At 38.2% G+C, this 20,586-nt stretch overlaps 2 protein-coding genes across 6 annotated transcripts in view; both read right to left on the bottom strand.

The window, feature by feature from the left end:
- The window catches only part of LOC113026874 (voltage-dependent calcium channel subunit alpha-2/delta-1), a 79,833-nt gene extending 73,764 nt beyond the window's left edge, over positions 1 to 6,069 (bottom strand). For 2 of the 5 annotated variants that reach the window (XM_080304747.1, XM_080304749.1), the window contains exon 1: positions 5,714 to 6,050. In XM_080304747.1, the coding sequence (XP_080160873.1) occupies positions 5,714 to 5,802 (89 nt within the window). In that variant the 5' untranslated portion in view covers positions 5,803 to 6,050. Of the gene's footprint in view, positions 1 to 5,713 lie in introns of all 5 variants that reach the window. The other 3 variants (XM_080304748.1, XM_026176112.2, XM_080304750.1) reach the window with 2 other exon arrangements.
- Positions 6,070 to 10,959: 4,890 nt separating this feature from the next.
- The window catches only part of pclob (piccolo presynaptic cytomatrix protein b), a 65,915-nt gene continuing 56,288 nt past the window's right edge, over positions 10,960 to 20,586 (bottom strand). The window contains exons 32-39 of the mRNA XM_080303305.1: positions 19,831 to 19,902; positions 19,246 to 19,540; positions 18,732 to 18,926; positions 16,591 to 16,732; positions 16,395 to 16,453; positions 15,678 to 15,815; positions 15,430 to 15,575; positions 10,960 to 14,296 (exon numbers count right to left, since the gene is read on the bottom strand). Of these exons, the coding sequence (XP_080159431.1) occupies positions 14,153 to 14,296; positions 15,430 to 15,575; positions 15,678 to 15,815; positions 16,395 to 16,453; positions 16,591 to 16,732; positions 18,732 to 18,926; positions 19,246 to 19,540; positions 19,831 to 19,902 (1,191 nt within the window). The 3' untranslated portion in view covers positions 10,960 to 14,152. The remainder of the gene's footprint in view (positions 14,297 to 15,429; positions 15,576 to 15,677; positions 15,816 to 16,394; positions 16,454 to 16,590; positions 16,733 to 18,731; positions 18,927 to 19,245; positions 19,541 to 19,830; positions 19,903 to 20,586) is intronic.

The raw sequence follows: 20,586 nt of genomic DNA, 5'->3' as shown, positions 1-20,586 counted from the left end.
TGTTTAAATGCTTACATATACACAGTTACTGTCCCTCCACACATATGACTCGGTTCTGCTTCAATGCCCCAGCTTTGTTTACTTTTTCCCACCGAGGCTTCTAGACTTCTGATTGGTCAACATTTCTACAGGTTAGGATTATATCGCCACCTGTTGCTTTGGCATGTTCCTAGCAGCGTTTTTCTTCATTTCTGCCTTTACGTGTGGACGGGATTATTTTTTAAAACGAAAACGGAAAATCTCCGTTTTCAAAAATACCCGTGTATGTGTGGACGTAGCCTGAGAGGGGAGCTGCCGTTTAGTAATGAGTGGTGGTGATAAGGCTGATCCTGCAAGGCTACTCGGGCATTTTTCTTATCAGATGACGACAGTGGAGGACATTTGGATGATTACAAGGCAGTCAGAGGGGTGAGTCCCCTCACATATATCGGCTCCAGCTGAACTCTGCATTACTTACTGGGTAAGAGACTTATAGAATCAGAGTTTAGGACTTTTTAATCAGAGAGCTGAAACAGACTTCCCATATAGGGGTCATGGACCCTGCAGATCAATGATGTAGAAACTTTTTTTGCCATGTATACTGTATGAGAATGATGACAAGTTTATATAGCATAGAGAGGTTCTCATTAACATCCATTTCACAATTCGGCTGCCTTGAAGCAACATGCACACACACACAGACACAGACACACACACACACACACACACGCAGGAACAAACATTGAAAATCAGATATTCATACTCAGAAAATACTTTCAAAAACTGTCATTGCAGCGGTGTGTTGAAAGTCATTCAATTTACTACGTGAAAAACATCGACCGTGACATTTAGTACAGCTGAGGGGGTTGGCAAGACAGAAAGGTTCAGAAGATCAAAAAGCAAGGAAAAAATGCATCAGGGATACAAAATCCACAGTGAATGAGGAACATTCAAAGCAAGCACACTTGTGGAGAAAGATGAGACACTTTGCAAGATAGGGAATAACACAGGGAATAGTGAATGTGAAATACAGTAGTTTAGGGAAAGCTTTACTAGTGTAAGTCAGGAGATTTTAATCTTTGCTTCTCAATCTCCAACTTGAAAAAAGTACAGCTTCTTAAACTCCATAGTGATTTGAGGAAAGTTGAACTCTGCAAATATTATTACCTGTCACATGTAGGCTGCTTATTTCCACTGAACCTATGGCCTATTGGATAATACAGATTATAAGTGTTATGCTGTTACCCATATTTTGTGTTGATCTATTGCTGTCATAAGTTGTTAATTGTTTCATAATAATCATTGTCAACTTGACAACCTTACCAAGAGAATGATAATTTTCTCTGCCTTGTAATTTTAGCAGTATAGGCCAGGGTTTGCATGACTTTAAGTATTTTGTGACCCTTTTTAATATCCTGTTGTTCACTGGGTGTAACAAAACTGTACTGTTTACACACTGTGTGTGTTTATGTGGACCTTAGCTCTTGAAGCCTGAAGCACAGACAAGTCAACTGTGATTTAGAGTGTATGTGTGCTTCCTGGAATTTGGCATTCAGAAAGGCAGAGGCACTTTCACCTGACTTCCTGAGTTTAGCTTCTGTGGAATCTTATCAGCGTAAATTTCTGGTTGTGAGATAACCAGGGTATGTGTGCATGTGCTCTTCTTCAAGTACAGTATGGGTGCGTGGAAATTTTTTGTTACTCACTTTGTTTGGAAATCTATATGAAAAGCTCATTTGTTTTATGTATACACAGAAACCAAGCACTGCAACATGCAAGGGAATTGGTCTTACTAGTACAGACCTCACTAGACTCCTGCAGCAGAGGAAAATAGTATAGAACAATGCTACACCCCAAAGCCATATCTGTCAGTTTATATGCATATTTGAAATCAAATATTCTTTTTAATTAGGATTTACTGCAAATCAATACAAAGTTGTTCAGATTGATCACCCTTTCCCTATGATAAAGTACATCTATCCTGACTGAAGTAATCTTGTCTTAGATGACAATGCACCAGCCTTGGGGCACAAGGTGTCACTGAATGCTATGAAATTGGTGTAAATCATATTTTATTACCTTTGCTGCTTCAATCCAGTCTCCCAAATGGGAAGTTTTGAATTGATGTTTTCAACAGCATTCTCCATCACCATCATTAAATGAGGGTATGTCTTTTGAAATAATGGTGTTGCATCCATCCAGTAGACTTTCAGACACTTGTAGAATCAGTGCAGAGTCACAGTGAAGCTGTAGTGGTTGAACATGGTGTCCTTGCACCTTACTAATAAATATATATATATATATATATTTCTTTCTCATATTCACCATCCATCTTGTTTAATTTGATCTATTCTATTTCTAGACTAAAAAGGCAAAGTACTCTGATCTGTGTCATTTTATCATCTTTCACAGCGCTAGCACTCTAGCACTCATCATAAGGTGAAGGTGGGCTGTTATCAATGGCTAAATCAAAAAGGTGATCCAGAGGTGCCTGTAATAAACATTAATAAAGTCGATGTTGTTAAGCTGAGGTAGCAACATTTTTCTACTCTGGTTTCTGGGCTTTGATTACTGTAGCCTGTGGTACAATGCTGGATAATTAAACACACATACGCAGACACAAATGCATATACCAATGGCAACTGGGTCAGGCACTGCCCTACATTGTTTTACAGACACAAGAAGAGCAAATGAGAGCAAAAAACAGAAAGAGAGGAAGAGAAACAAGGCAGGAAAGAGAGAGACAGATGTTGTGGTACAATCACTTTGGAACTAGAGAGAGTAATGAGCTGGCCCATGATGTGTATCTCGGTAGGCGGCTGTATTAAACCACAGTCTAATTACGCATCATTATAGAGGCAAAGACTGAAGCAGGTCCAGTCCAGACAGAAAAGCAGAATGAGGCATGGAAACACCAGCTGCACCAAAACAACCTGCAGTGCCTGCCCTCACTCTGAAGCCTCTGACACCCAGGTGGCCAATTCAGTTCCTGTTCAACATGACCTAGATAATAAACGTTGCTTTAATGTGAAGTTAAGGGTTTGAACATCAAAATTACTTGACCACCTCATGACCCTTAATCTGTTTTTTTTGGGAGGGGGGGTTGTTGTTTTTTTTCTACAACCGTGGGACAAACAGTAGAACTGTGATATATTCCTACCACAGCCGACATGGGTTCACAGTAATAGATTCAAAAACTCCCATGCGATGTCTTTAAAGTAAGCTTTTGCCCCAGTTTTATTTTCTGTTAACTTTAAATAGTTGCTGAAGAGAACTAAGGTAATGTAAGATGTTTTGTCTCCAGAGTTGCTACTTTAACAACAGAGCTATTTAGGATTGTCAAGAGACAGAAGAGCAGGTGTTTACAGTTTGCCAGAACAGCTTATCCATAATGAAAATGTTTCCTCTCCATCCATTTGATCAGTGTAATCCAGGAGGATGCACTTAATAAAACAGAGTGTAAAATACAGTTCATTTTAATATCTCTTTTGCTCATGATGCCTATGTTTAATAATTCTATTATATCTCATTAGCTTGCACAATATAACAAATTTTTTTTTAAAAGGAAAAAAAGAAACTTCTTTAGTTTCTCTTCTTTCTGGAACTATTTTCATTCATCAGTTATTTCTCACAAATATCTTTGTTGGTATTGTGCCGTGCAGAAAAGCATGCAAGGACAGTCATGTTTTTACTGATCACTTTCATGCTTACTGTTTGTTAGTCCATTTGGCAAGAAAGAAGTATGAAGAGCAAGGACTATCTGGTTTGTGCTCTTCATTCAAAAATGAATCCCCACAGCATCCTCCACTTCTAAGCAAAATGTTTTTCAAGTATACAAAAAAAGAGGAAGGGACATTAAGATACAAAGGTGGTGAAACTGAATTATTTAATATAGTTTAATACAGATGGAGAATCTATTTGTGGTGGGGAGGGAGAGAAACAAACAAACAAATAAATAAATCATATGCCATCTCCACTCAGTCTCCAGCTCCACCATCTCCAACAGCAGTTCTTCACCTGCTGTTGATTGTGGTTAGAGTGGCCCTCTAGCTCTCAGTGCACCTGAGCCAAAGGAGGACTGCTGCTGTTCAAGAAGGTGGAGCTGGAGTCTCATTTTCTTTTCTATTGACAGGATGAGCTCTTCTCTGCAGATGAAGAACAAGCTTGTCACAGAGAAGAAGCTGAATGAAACTGAGGATCGCTACAATTGAAACCTGGCCAATTTGCCAGCAGGTCTAAAGAACACAAGACAGAAAGAGTATGGGTTAGCAGTAAATGAAGTTTACAAATAAGAGCGAGGAGATTATCCACAAGCAAATCAAATGCAGAAAGCATCTTGAAAAAAAATGCTTTTTTTTAAAGCTACACAAAAAAAATGTAGAACATTTCAGTAAGTCTGTTTCAAATAAAATGGCTTCTGGATTTTCTGAGCACTTGTTGTGGGTGCACTGATCAGTCTTCCAAAGTAAACAGTGCAGCATTACTATAATCTAAACAGACCAGAGCAGTTTAGGCCAGTGAACATTGCAGCAACTGTTTCATCTTTTCTGATACTGTTTACATTTTGATAAAGAAGAAATGTTTCCTTTCCATCTATGAGTCAGAATCTTGTCTTGTGGTTGTGGATAAGCGTATGATTATTATTAGTTCAGTATTATATGCTCTGGCAGCAATGCAATACTGAATTTAAACATCTTTTGAAAAAAAGACTTCGAATTATTGAGATATACTTTTTTCTCCATATTTGGCTATTTTATTACTTGGGTAAACCGGTTTAAGATCCCCCATCCCCCCTCCTCTCTACACCCCCACCACCGGAAATTTCCTTGCTGACAAATATATTGACTCATTCACGTTTCATCTTTCCTTAGAAGATGGTGGCCTGGTCATGTTTGAATAGCGCAAATATATTTAATATAACGAAACAAATATATAACTTTTTTTTTTAAACAAAAAGAAAAAAATAGTTTTGAGTTGATGTAATAGGTTACCCTGGGGGCTATCTAGTTTAATATCAAACAAAAATATTATTTTGCAGTAAGCGAAAGTTTGTATTTTTAAGATATGAAGGAAAATTAATGTCTCTCAGAGGCCTTCCCCTCTTGTGAGAAAAGAAGCACCTTTTACAAGATTTTACATAAATTTATAATAAATTATCAATTACAGTTTAAATATCCTGTAAACGATACTTAAGCATATTTTTTTTACATATTATGTTGATAATCCAAAAAATATTCTAAAAGAAAATAGGGGCGTTTTACTCCAGTTTACAATATGAGGAACAAACCTCAAAGGGTAGAATCACCTGGTTCTTGGCCAATGAGGGTCCCCAGAAAAACGCCAACTTTTATCATTTATTATTGGCTAAAGCAGCAGGACCGAGCAAAGCCACTCTCCTCTAGGCTACAACTTCATAGAAGAGCTGTCACGGCTCGCCAAGCCACCGGTGACAAACTGCTGATTAGGGTAACCAACATTAATCAGCGTAACAACGCGAGCAGGCAGAGGTCTGAAAAAAGCTGTCTTTATCAAAATGACCACCGCATGAATGAAATGACCTGCCCACCCTCTCACACCCACGCACACCATGAAGCCTATACACTCGTGAGTGTTTCATTAGAGAGAGAGAGAGAGAATAAAAAAGAGAAAGCAAAAAAGATCCCTGAAACAAGGTCTCTGCAAACCAGAACATCAATTGATCGAAACAGGATTACAAGAGCTGTAGCCTACTTACATGAGCTGTGTCGGAAACTGCGATGCCCAACAACCGTCCTGCCACAGCAGGAACAGAAACACCCAGGCTCGTACCCCGCAGGAATCCATTGTAAAAAAAAAAAGAGGGGAAATTCCCCGATGGACGTCAATATAGAATCTGCTCCACTCCCCTCTACCGCCGCTGAATGAAACGACGGGCGAAAGCAGCGCGTGTAGCCGCCTGTCGCTCCCTCACAGATTAACGAACACTGACACCTCTAATCTGATCACTCGGCCATCCAGCGCTCTAACAGGTACTGGATCTGAATGCGATGCCAGACTCTCTCTCGCTATCGCTATCTCTCTCTCTCACTCACTCACTCACTCTCTCGTTCTCGCTGTTCCCGCTCTTTTTGTCTGTCCCTTAATTAACCGGATGCAATTATGACAAACAGTAGTTGTGTAGGCAATAAAAGGAAAAGGTATAATTATGGTGTCACAAATGATTACTAAAAAGCATAACTTTAATTGGTGCTTTTAATCATTAGTTATCGTTAATCTCTGGCTCTCTTTCACAGTGTGTTTTTGTCCTGTCTCTCTTTCTCCCCTTTAACAGGTTTCTTCCTGTTAAAAGGGAGTTTTTCCTTACCACTGTTGCCAAGTGCTTGCTCAGTTTGACTGTTTTTCTGAATTATTGTATTAGGGTCTCTGGTTTACACAATAAAGCACTATATAGATAAAGTGAATTGAATTGAGTTGAACTGAAATGAATAACTTTTGTGGTCTTTTGAAATAAATTTTGATAACTTTTGTTTTTCTTCAAACAGGCACCATGTGTGCTTGCTCTCAGGTGGGCAGCTTAAGTAGCAAATATGTAATTTTTCTGTTCTTTTTATAACATCAGTCAGAAAAACAAAACAATGGAAGGGACTAACTGGCATACCACCCACACAACATATGCAGTCAAATATATACAGGTTCAGGGCTTTCTCTTTAAAATACTTCAAAACCTCTCATCATTGCCTACAATGTGGAGATAGGGGAGAATTTACTGCCTTTGACTGCACAATCTTTACCAGTTATGCTAGACAGCAAGCAGACTAACTGTCCCACATGAGAATGAATGAGAATACTAGGCTGGCAGCTGCATTGATTTCACACATATAGTGCACGAGTGAAATTACCAGCAAAGTACAGTATTAGAGCCCAATAAATCTCAGTACTATCCATCATGTTTTATAAAATTGCATTTCTAAAGATGTGCTGCACATCGCATCGAATTTTAAAAGTTGCAATATAAATTCAAAGTCTGGCACAACTGCAGTAGTAATGTTTTTGTTGATATTTTAAGTTGTTAGTATCATCACCCTGTGAATAATTGAATAATTAAAGCAAAACCATAAAACCTAGTCTATCAAAGTGCCTGTGTGTGCTTGTGCATGTGTCTGTTTGTACATGTGTGTGTGTGTGTAATTCAAGCCTGGAGGGAGGGCAGGGCGGCACAAGCACGGTGCTTGGGGATTTGGTTATCAATTGTTGCTTGGCAACCACACACCATCTCTCTTGTCCTCTCACCCTCCCCTCCTCCCATTTCCCCCTTTCTCTCTTTGTTTCTCCCTCCCCACCTATCCATTGCTCTTACTGTACTACACTGTTGCGCTGACCCTTCAGTTTTTCCACTGTTCTCATCCTTCACACCTTGTGACATCACCTTTCCCAAATTCTCCCCCTACACCTTTTTCCACCCTCATTTCTCCTAAGAGAGGAAAAGAAGCAGATGTGCCTGATGATGGGATAGGAACGAATAGTGAGAACTGGACAGGAGAAAAGAGCACAGAGAGGGAGAAGGAGATGGAGAGATGGTGGCCTCTTCTGCAGACAATCCCATTCAGTACTTCAAGGATCTTGCAGTGCACCCTGAAAAGGAGTCACTGCTACATACCTTCTCATATAGTCTAAGAAATGATCATTGGAAAAAGACCAGAATAAAATCTTCTGGCATCAGTCAGACAGGCCGTAGAAGTCAGTTTTTCTCTATCCGTGTACTAATGTACTGTATTCCATATAATGTAGTTAGATGATTAGATTGATTAACATATATTCCGTAACAGGAATACATACAATAAATAATTTGCCTTAAAATGTATTTTTGTATGGGCTTTTTCTTACTCCATATGAGGAATTTACTGAAAATATCTGCACAGAGTACAGAATATTTATTTTGAATATTAACCTCAAAGTTAATACTGACATCCAAGAGCAACCTGGAGATTTATATAATGAGTATAAGTGAATAATGTGTTGAACCATAATTGGTTAAAGAGCAGCTGTATTGGGTTTATTTGACAGAGGATACTGCCACCTATAGGTAATCTACAAAAATTACTGGAAACATTAAAGAACAAACCAGCTTCAATACAGTCTTTGTTTTTCTCTCTCCTGTCTTTCTTTTCTTTTTTCTGCATCTATGCAGTAGCGTGCCGATATCATAACAGCTGTGTTTAATATATGTGTTCATACCCATGCACATTTAAATTTGAACATAGATGTAGTATCTGACCACCTGGGAGAACATTATGATGCATTTCATCAATTACATTCCGTCATTTAATTAAGTGAACAGCTAAATGATACACTGGATCTTGATAAATGAACTATTCAAAATGGAAATATTTACGTATGTAATGTAATTTAGTGAGAAATAACGAAGAAAGATAAAGTGAAATAAATGCAATCTTAGTTTTAATATCTGTTCAAACATGAGGAAAGCCAGTGGATGGGTGAATAGACACATTTAAAATATTTAAAAACAATTATTTTGACCTCACTAAAAAAATTATAAAAAAAAAAAAGCAAAAGCAGGTTCATTCGGCTAAATGACACATTTATAATAATACAATTCATAATAAGTTAAACTAATAATTAAAATAATGAAATAAAATAACTCAAAAATATATACTCCTCTGTACTGTTTCAGTATTATTATAAAAAAAATAACCTTGTATAAGAAAAACATTATATAAGGTTATTTTTCTAGCTTTCTGAATTGTATTTACTTCATTTTGTAAATGAGTAATTCTATATTTCTATTTGCAGAGTAAAACTAAATTGGAGTTTGTTTCCTAAGACCTATTTACTCATAGTCTTCTTTCAACTTTGAAATTCTTGATGGTCATGACCCAAGAACATATTTCTTTTGTACCATGACTGAGACTCATTCTTAGAATGGTTCAGGTGTTATTGAAGGGCAAGATCAGAGAGGCTAAGAACAATTACAGTAGAAAGCTGGAGTGGAAACTCCAGCAGAACAGCATGAGAGAGGTGTGGAGTGGCATGAAGACAATCACTGGATTCAGTCCATTCAACAGCAGAGGAGCTGGGAGCAGTGAGGACAGAGCCAATGAGTTGAATGTGTTTTTCAGCAGATTTGACACTGCAGTGAATGCTCTCCCCCTAGTGACTTACCTGTAGTCAGCCTGCAACCCACATTCTCTTCAAACTCCTGTGGAAGTCCTGACACCCCTTCCCCCCTTTGTCACTTTCACTCATGACCAGGTTCAGAGACAAATGAGAAGACTCCGCTCAGGCAAGTTTGCTGGTCCAGACAGGGTGTGGCCCTATGTCCTCATGGCCTGTGCCCCCAGGTTTGTGGAGTCTTTCATAAACTGTTCAGGATGAATCTAAGTCTTTGGAGGGTCCCAGTGGTGTGGACGATGTCATGTCTCATTCCTGTACCAAAGACACAATGTCCCAATGGCCCCCAAGGTTACAGGCCTGTGGCACTGACCTTCCATGTCATGAAAACCCTGGAAAGACTCATCCTTTCCCGTCCCCAACCTATTGTCAGGCCACGTCAGGATACCTTTCAGGTCTCATACCAGCCTTGCCTCAGAGCTGAGGATGCCATCATCTACCAGCTCAGTTCTGTCTATGCACATCTGGACCAGCTGGCAAGCACTATAGCCCCTTTTCCATTAGTACCTACTCAATTGACTCAGCATGGTTTTCAGGGTTTTCCATTAGGTCATAGTACCTGGTACCAGGTACTTTTTTAGTACCTGCTTGCCTGAGTTTCAAAGCAATCCGAGCAGGTACTAAAATGTGACATCGTCAGACTGCGTGCCACCAATTGGCTGGTCAGTAGCATCTCTCAATGAGTCATAAGGTCATAAGGTCAATGCTGGACAGTACCTCCCACCCACTCCATGACGTGCTGGCCAATCACAGAAGCACGTTCAGTGAGAGATGGAGAATACCCAAATCCATAACTGAACCACACAGGAAATCAGTGCTGCCTGATGTGGCTACAACTCCTCCGTCTAATGCATAATACACAGTGCAATAGTCACACCCTTTTGCACATGTAGAGTGAAAATGAGAAATAACAAATGATAAAGTTTTACAGTATACAGTTTAGAGTAAAATGTCCATCATATATTTATCTTTTTTTGTAACTTTATTATACTGTTTTATTTTATTTAATCAGTTACTGTACTGTCTTGGAGCAGCTGCAACCACATCATTTCCTAAGGGATTCATAAAGTATTCCAATTTTAGAGCTGCAGTCTATGATACCAAGTGGCTCATCCCCAGATGTTAACGTGAGTCAATTCTGCCTCACAGTGACCATGCCTTGAAATTACAGCCAAATAAAGGATAGGAGGCTCTACCAAAGCCATTCATCATCCCAGTTCCAGCTTCTGCTGTCATAGTAATAAGTTATGTAAAATATGCAATCACCAAATATTTAGCTAATGTTAAAGCTGTGTAGATGGTGATAATATTTTCAACTCCTAAGAAAAGAGAGAATTTAAATAAATAAATTTAACAAACGAAAAAATAGACACAAAACTCGTATCTGTTTGATGAGAATAAACCACAGTGGGATGTTGAAAATAGGTCTACATCATAATCACAAGCACGGCAAATTGGTACAGCGATTATGTGTTCCACTCCAAACTCACTTCTACTAAACAATTTTTAAAGAATCACGGTGCCTTTTTTAAATTGTTTTTGGCACTAGGATGTCAGTTTGTGCATACTTAATGTAGGTTTTTCTTTCAAGACCAAGTTTGCAGTGTCCACATGGAGCAGACGGTCAGAAGTTGAATTCACGTGTCCGTAGGCACGTCTAATTAACAAATAATGATTAAGCTGCTCCAAACACAGAAAACGAGTTTGTTCCTTAAAATAATTAACAGAGCAAGGTCTATTATCACTTTAAAAAGTTATTTTTTAAGTAATAATAAAGAAAGCTGTTAACAAAACAAAGCTCAACTCCAAATGTGCAATATAACTCTTCTTAATATTTATTCTTTTAGACTCAGGGGAAACGCTGATTTTTTTTACAGCACGATTTGCATATCTCAACACATCCTGTGTACAACCACAAAACCATAACAGTATATGTTTTGTTTTTACACTGAGTGAAAAACAAGACAATTTTACAAGCATATTTCTTTACACTCAGCATACAGATAAATCTATACATATTCTCTCTCTTTTTAAACGTAATCTTTAGGCAAAATATACCGACAAACCATCAACAAAACATGCAACATCCAAAACATAAAGTTTTAGACAACTATTGAAGTTGAGTAGATTTTTTTTTCCCCCTTTGTGTTGTTTCAGCAGTTTACGGGACGTAGTTGCACACATAGTCATTGGTTGACAGCACAGGTTTTGATTACACAGTCAACTCCCCTTTTACAGCTATAGACATGAACTGCTGTACAATTATATGTCTTTTGTGATATTTTTTTTTCAACACTCACATGCTCAGACTTTGGACAATATAAACATTCAATCTTTGTAGAAAATAAACACTTTATGTACACATGTCAAACAACTTGAGTCACATTCACACCCCTCAGAACAACAACAAATGAATGGATTCACGATTACAGGCAACAGCTGATCTAAACAAACAGTATTTAGCTTGGGTGAAGTCTAATGAAACACAGGGGTTGAACAGTCAAGGCTGAGCATTGAGATAATATGTCTAATTTACTGTACTGTGTACACAAACTTTTTTAAGTACACTGAGAGCATGATGCAGTTTAGAGTGATATTTATCCCCCCCCCACATTGTGCATTACGTTTAGGAACCCCAGTGTGTCTGCATGTTTTTTCTTTTTCCACATAGATACAAAATGCACACCACAATATTTCCTGCCATCACATACACCATGACTCAGTTCATTTCAGTGCATAAACACAAAACACGTAATCCCGCATGTCATGATGGAACAAATGAGACAACGCAATAATAAAGTGCACAAGATCCATGTAGATGTTAACAGCCGTTAACGTCAATATATATTAAAATCAGTAAAAAAATCAGAGTATTTCATATTTTCTTTCATCGATGTACAAATTAAAGTTATTTTCTTACAGTTATTTTGAGAACATATGTTCACAGTTAAAACATTTTAATTCCAAAAACACAAATGCATTCAAACGTATATGTTGCATAGAATTACTTCAAATGAAACAATGGATCTGGAATGTAAAAAAGAAATATAACTGTTAAGAATTTAAACATAAATCACGGTTGGCACAACAAAATAATTGTCAGCATTGAAAAATTAACCTTGTTTTCTTCCTCACTATACTCTCTTTTTTGTTTGCTTGTTTGTTTTACTTTGTAATTATTATAGGCGATAAGTGACATCTTGCTCTATGTTTGTAGTCTCCAGTGATATATTATAAATAGTTGCATTGGCTTTGTGATGTGCCTAAACACACTAACAGTAGTTCTGAGGGTCAATTTTTCATTCTGTACAGGTAAAGGTGACAAAACATTGTAAGACGAATACAGATAAATACATGGGTCACCTACTCACACCTTAGTACTGAGACTAGGCCCCATGCTTTCATTTGATCCTATACATCACTGTACGCCAGTGGGCCTGAGTGTTTTGGTTGCAGGCAGTGAAAGAGGCTGGTTCAATGTGTTGTAATGGGAGTCACTGACACAAAATAGTTAAGTGTTTTACAGTACAGCCAGACACACAAAAGAACCTTGACGCTTGAATGGTAAAGCATTTTTTTTTCTTCCTTTTGAAATAATTTTCAGGGAAAACTCAGACCAGAGGGACTTACTAACACAGAGACAGCAGGGCTGTCATACTGAAGTAATGACAGTTGCAGATCTACAGAGGATTTTGACACATATTGTATGAATTACATGTCTGACGATGGACTACACAGAAGGAAATATTAGCAAAATCTGAGCCACTATAACAATCTTAAAGCAAAATGTTGTACACTTGAGACGGATGTGTGAAACTCACCTTCCACAGTTGTAACATTCAACACAGCAGATGCTGTTCATTGTTAATTTTAATTTTAATTCTAATCTTTCCTAACAATATCATGCTAGTAAAATAGTAATCAGCCACTAGAGGTTGTCATTGACCTTGGATTTTATTTTTATTCTGTCACATCCCTGTTCGATATAGTGGTGCATTAGTGTGATCAGAGAACCAAGGGAGCTACTGAACATGATTATTAACATCCTTGAGCTCACATAGGTCCACATTCACATAATAGTTATTGTGACTGCCTACACCATAGATTACTGGATTGTCAGTGCGCCACTCACAGCCTCAATCTAACAAGTCTGTGTATCTGTCCCATATTATATATATTTGTATATATAATCTAGTGACAAGAGAACAACTCTTATACTGTATATTATATTTAGATATATTCTGCATCTGATATCTGTGTATACTATATAAACGTCACACTGTACAATGTGATTCTCTGATATGCTCTTATATTTGCATGTGGGATATCTACAATCAGAAGTGCTGTACATTTAATCCTCATCCCACAGCAAAGGTCAACTGTCTGACTCAGGCCTACATAAGCTCTTTATTGTGTTTTTTTTTCCTTTTTCAATGAAACTGAAAGAATATTGTACAAAAAATGTATGCATTTCTTCATCAGTTAATATTCCAAGACCACTTAAATCCACACACATCACGATCGTAGCACAACCACGTCTCTCATATGAAGGAAATAAAATGAATTCCATGATTCTGTTTTTCATCTTTCCCTTTGTTAGATATGTTTGTTCAGTAGTGCAGAATCACATCTCGGCGTCTCATGTGGATTATGGAAATAGAACTGTGGTAAGAAAGACGTCACTGCCCTCAAAGCCATATTGCTGCTGAGTGTCTATCAGTGCCAGCTTTTTATGTTTGCATGTTAAATCCAAAACCAGCAGAGACTTGAAATGGGAAGAGGTGGAAATGTGCTGGCAGTGTTGGACTGATATAATTGCAATGTTAGTAGCACATAATAAACCTTTATTTTATGATTTATAAACCGAAGCAACGAATTAAAGGAATCTTTTTTCTTTGCTCTTATTCTCATTCTCTTATTCATTTTTTTTGTCACATCTCTGAACTATGCACTTTGCATTTAGTGTTGGCTGATCTGCTGCATCTGGATCTTTTTGATGTGGTGTTCAGGGGTTGGTCTGAGTGGAACTGACGAACAGCTTGTGCCAGCTGACCACTCTCTTCCTCATGTCCACCTTGTCAAGCCAGATGTAGGCTTCACCTATCAAGGTTTTCTTCATGAACTTCCCTCCATTAGACACCAAGAAAAGCTGGGAATGCATGAGAAAGACAAAGAGAATTTGTCAGTAAGTTATCTATATGTGCTTTGCCAGCTCAAAAAGTGCATGTTATTCAGTATGATTATTAATAGTTGCAAGCAGATTGTTACAAGTATATCTATAAGTCTAAAATTTAATGCATTTTATAGACCTGGAAATTTTAGAGCCCATATGAGCTATTTACAGCAGAAGAAACAGCTTTTAACCACGTTGTGAGTACCAGAGGAAACTCTGCAACTTCCCTATGTTTGGAACACTACAAACACGGCCTTATGGCCGCACTGCAGCCACACACCTCTGCAGTTGGGCTGTGTTATATATTGAAGTGCTGATTGGGCCATACCAAGTGCAGCTCTTGCCACCCATAGATGTGCATAAGTGACTTGTTTAGCCTTCTGCTGGGTATTTTTGATTTGAAGTAATTATTAAACTAAGTGTTGCTTTGTTTGTTTGGTGTTAGATAATTTGTTAGGATTTGTGTTCCCCTTATGTATCAACTTGGCCTGATCAGCCAGTATTTAAGTCCCCTTTGGTTCTTGCAGTTAGCTCAGTTTTGTTTGCTGAGTAGTTAATCTGGAGATATGTCAAGTTGCTGTTTTTGGATTAAGTTTTTTTCTATTCATTTGACTTCTTTTAAAGGCCCTGTATTATTAGTTCATTTTGTATTTTTGTATTTTTTATTTTTTTTTACAATTTTGGGGGGTAAACCCACTTTTTTCTAAATACTCACTGTGTCCTCGTGCTTAACCAGCCTAGTCTCTCACTCATCGCAACAAAAAAAGTTGGGAAGAGTGTAAACTAGTCATCCACAACTGGTTGTAATAATAAAATAAGATTATTTTTAAACAACACTCTCATATTATGGGATATTTGTGACTCCTTGTCAATACGCATAACAAATATTAGGGAAATCTATTTATGTTTTGTGTGTCTGAAAGAAAAAAAACCCAACAGAATATTGCCAAGTATATTGGATTTTTAAATCACCAAATATTGGTATCAGTCATAAATAGCCTTTATTGTCCAGACTCTAACACAATCATGATTTATTAAGTTTTATTGACTCATCGTATTTGACAATTAGCAGGGGTCTGAAAGTTATTTAGGTGCCTGTTGTACACTACCTGTATGGAGTGTCCAGTTGGGTTTAGGGGGAATCTGAAGGTCTCATTGAAAGAAGGCTCTCTATCATGTCGACAAATTCTCGTCTTCTTCTTAATGATCCTCTTCTGGGTGGCCACATTCACCACATACAACTTCACATACAGATCTGGATGCAAGTTGGATAAATAATAATATGAATTCATAAAAAGAGGACTATTGAGATTAAAAAATCAAAATGCATGTACATCAGTACTGATTGGTTCCACACCTGGCAGGTGGTCTGGGCTTTTGAACTTGTAAGTGATGTTTCTGCACTGAAGGATCTCCAAGACCAGTTGGTCCCCTTCTGTTTTCACCTCCTTCTTGAGAGCAACCTTGATCTCCCCCATTACTTGTGTTTTACCAGCTAACACGAAACAGAAAGAGCAAAATCAAAATCACATCAGGGAATATATCGCCAAAGTTTCACGTGTATCTCACCAGTTCTACATGTCCTGAAATAATTAAGAATTGTACAAGACAAGCTGATTTAAACTTGGTAAATTAGTTGTCAGGCACCATGGAAATGACCTCCCGACCTTCATCATTGTAACAGCTGCCAGGCTATACCCTAAAATGACCCTCTGCTCTTTGTAACAAATTGAAACTAGAGAGGGAAGGGAGGCATCGTGACACCTGAGCTACATGAAATGTAGATATAACAGCAGTTGTGGGACAGCATGGCAACCACTTCTCTCAAGCCGTGCAGTAAGTTATTATTCGGGTTAATATTGTTCATTGACAATAAGCACTTAGCTGACAATTTGACCTCGCAACTTAATAATGACATTAGCAACACCATTTAGAGGCAGTTAATTAGGTGGCTTGGTTACAAAGAAATTGAAAAAAAAATACAACAAAACCACCATTGCACAAAACACTCAACAGGGGGAGCCCTCTGACCAAGAAAGCAAACATTTGAAAACGTGACATTTCTAGAGCTTGCCTTCATTTTCTGCAGTCTCAAGTTGGTTTTTGTCTGTGCCATTAGGAATAGTCTTACCGCTGTGAGAAAAAACAAAAAAAACAGAACAAATGAATTTATGAACACTGTTTTATACATTTAAAAGAGTATAACATGACATATACATTAACAACCGTTAATGCATAATATGCTTGCATGGAGCTACAAACAGTCTTACATCCGTGGCACTTGAAAAATGGCACTGTCCACTCCTGTGCCTGCTCCATCTTCACTATCCAGACCTCCATAAGCGTCTCCAACCAGGCTCGGGGCAGATAGTACCACCGACCCTGAAACATCACTCAGCCGGTGTCCTGGTCCTGTGGGTGGCAATACTGAGTGTGATACTGAGGAAATCAATCACTCAGTTTTTTCCTTCAAAATAAATGACTTGCATAAAAAACAAACAAACAGAGAATGTTAAACGACCCAGCTTTTACCACACATGCATGGGTGCCCAAGACATGTGCTGTATGTAACAAAACACACACCCAGCTATCACTCATTGACAGAGGCACTCTCCATCACACATAACTTTGACAACTTTGACTAAGCATCACATAACAGGGCATCACTGTAAATGTCAGCATCTCCTTGCATTTACGTAACAGTGCTGTGTAAAATCTCTGTAATACGAAGCAAATCCCTACATTAGAACTAAATGAAGGTCACTAAATTTAATGAAAAAAAATAAGATTAATTCACTGTAGGACATGGCATGGCAGTTTGTTCATACAATTAAATATTCTTTCTTGGCTCTGGCTGGTTTCTGTTATGCTTTTGCAGTAAGAAAGAACTTGGGAAAATATGTGAAGATTACTGTTGAAACACATTCGGTGACTTTCGGTGTATTTTTGAAAGATGATGTGTGACCACAATGTGTTTGAAGCACAGTCTGTTACTGAAATGCAATAATTACTCATTCTGTTCCTAATGAAAACAAAATCATTCGATAATAAAAGCGACACAAAATAAATATATAAATAATGAAATAATATATAAAATGAATATGTGCATTTCCAGACATTCATAGTGCTACATACAGAAAATAATTACAACAGAAATATCAATATTTACACATTCATTTATTTGGAAGGCTTAGTTTTAATTATTTAATTATAATAATTATTATTAGTAGTAGTTTTTTTAGTTGTTGATTAATATGATTTATTTATATATTTACAGAGTACATTTTTCCTATGTTGCCTCACCTTCCCTTGACATTTCTGCTTCCCTCATGGTTAGCTGACCGCTTTACACTCACTGGCTGGTGAGTGCAGCGTGAACCTCCTGTTGACTTTTGAAACCTCTTGGTGTTTCTGTGTTTCCAGGTTTGACTGGGTCATTTGTGCCCCCTTTGTTTTAGGTGGGAGGAATAGGGAAGGACTGTGCAGGGCGAGAAGACTGTGTGCCATACCTGTGTCTGCCTCTGTGTGTGCTTTTCTAGGGGTTAATTCTTGTGACACACACATGCACATACACAGCAATATTGCAGCTCCACAAAATATTCTGTGGCCAGGAAATAATAGCTAGGGAATCTACAGTTGCATGCGTATAAAAACCTCCAACAATGAGTTTACTTTCCTTTGTAAAGAAGTAGACCATTAGAGCTCATTTTGAGGATATCACATTGAGGATTATACACAGGTAATGGATGTTGTTTAAGTCATGTTAACACAGTAGAACATACAACATGTAAGGGATTGCCATCCTAGCTTGGTTTCTGTACTGGGGTTGGAGATCTCCACACCGGGGTTCTGTAGAAACCATATGCTTGGGATTGGCACATGCACACTCCATGTAGAAACAGAGGGGTCTGGATTTCTAATTTAGCTAATAATACTAATACTACAAGTTAAAATAATCCATTAATTATGTTTGTAGTTTCTTAAACTATTATCCCATTTAATTAACTATTTAAGATGCCCAAAGAGAAAGCCAAAATATTAAACTGGTGAAAAATATCAGAAACAACACATAACAATTTAGTAAACTGAATGAGCCCCATCTCTAAAAATAAGATTTTAGAATTACATAGTGTATTAAATAGGATTTCACAGCAAGTTTATTTTTATTTGTGTACTTATTTGATTCTTTATCTGCCTTGCTTTTTGCTTAACAGTTATATTAATGAGATAGATCACTGTGACTTTGTGCTGGCAGAAAAGCAAGATGAGATGAGCAGAAGGCAAGGTAAACTGTTAAGGAGATGAATGCAGAGCAATTCAAGGCTTTATCAAACAATCTCTACAAAGCTTGCATGCAAGGGGAAAAGGTGCATTTCGAAGGTGGTTTATCAGGGGTAGGGGAAGGATTTACTTGGTTGCAGGCAGGATTGTTGCACGGCAGCTTCAGCAGCAGCAATTGCTATTCCAGCATCCTCAAGGTGGGCCTGAGTGACACTGCTCTTGCTTTGGCTTCGGGAAGGGCCATGGGAACGTAGTTGGCCGTCGGAGGAAGACTTGGAACTGCCTGGGCTACTGTGTGACTTTTCCAAAGGCATCATTTGCATGTCTAAAGGAATATTAAATGAATGGTTACAAGTGCCAAAGAGAAAACTGCAAAATACAGTGGCTTGCAAGAGTATTCGGTTCAAGGGGGCCGGATACTTTTGCAAGACACTGTAAATAAACCAACCCCTCTCAGGTGCAAATAATATTTCACAGTCATCTGATTGTTCCATGCAGTACTGATATGTATGTATTTACAGTGTTCAAGGTATGGTTATGAATACCTGCCAAGAATATTAATATTATTTATTGCTTAAAACTACTTATATGGAATTAATTGATATTTAGCAATCATTAACTGTAAGAATGAGGTGATTCTTTACCTTTAGCTGGATCAGGAAAGATTCCATGGCTTCTGCTCTTGATTACAGAGTTTTTAGGTGAATCATGACTCCCATCTCCCTGCCCTGGTGCTAGACTCTGACCCATTCCATACCCCTGTCCAGAACCTGAAATGTGGCCCTGGCCCTGGCCATGTCCCTGACTTGACCCAGACCCTGACGGACCTTGGGCAGCATGGTGGGCTCTGCTGTGTTCAATGCTTTCACTCTGCTCTTTCAAAGGCAGCCAGCGAGGAGTGTTGTCCAGCTGGGTGGTATTTGACAAGTCAATCAGTACCTGAGTGACAATAAGAGAAAATAAAAGAGAGAAAGAGTGAGACAGTACAAAATAAATAGGAATTTAATATATATAGTTATAGAAGCCAAGTTTAAATTTGGTGTTTGTCTGACCAGAGAGTTAAGTTAAGAAACGCAGGTCCACCAATAAAACAATAAAAATAAACCAACATAAAATAAAATAAAATAGCAAAAACCACTTTAATGAGGTAAATTGGTAAAAAAGAAAAAGAAAAAGTGAGCTAAATTTCACATTGTCAGATGGCAGACTCGGCTTCACAAGTCACTTACTTCTCCAAGGAAGTCATTGGAGGAGGACCTGTCATAGTCCCACACTGTCACCTCCAGCGTTTTTTTCTTCAGCTTCAAAGAAAGAAAAAATAAGTAAAGAGAGGGTCACAGATTATGGTGAGGCGTTGAGGCGATCGTGCGAGGGAACAAAATGTGTGAGGTGTGAGCTTGTTTGTCTGTGCGAATGTGGGTGGATGAAGGACAAAAGAAACGAGCTCGTGTACACTGAATGAGTCGTGCCTAAATGAGTGCAGCCATGAATGCTAATGAGGGGGTAATTTAATCAGCAAGGAAATCACGAGTTGTTAAATGCATGTGTGCAAATACGTGGACGTGTATAGAAACACTCGGAAGCATGTTGGAGGACATATACAGATATACTTATATAAGTATGCGCTGCAGATTTTTTTTTAAGGCTGTGGTAAGACGATGGTGGTGTCTGTCACAAACAACACAAGCAAACACAGATGGCTAAGAATAAACACAAGCAACCATATATACCTCTAGCAGTCACAGATGAGCACACATGGGCATGATTACCTAACACTCTTCTATTACTCTTTTTGCTAAAAAGGCATGCAGTTAAAGTGTCTGTATTGACACTGTAAGAGCAAGAATGTCGGTTGTTAACTTGAGGTTTGCTAGTGCTGATAAGAGGCTGCATGGAGGATACTGAAAACAGCCCGAGGGAGAGAGCATGAGGACGGAATTCTAAGTGTCGTATAAGACGCTGAGGCTTCCACATTGCCCAAAGTG

This window comes from Astatotilapia calliptera, chromosome 7 (genome assembly GCF_964374335.1).
Source record: "Astatotilapia calliptera chromosome 7, fAstCal68.1, whole genome shotgun sequence".
Classification (NCBI taxonomy): Eukaryota; Metazoa; Chordata; class Actinopteri; order Cichliformes; family Cichlidae; genus Astatotilapia; species Astatotilapia calliptera.
The sequence above is the reverse complement of the archived record's forward strand: the minus strand, read 5'-3'. Positions and strand labels throughout refer to the sequence as shown.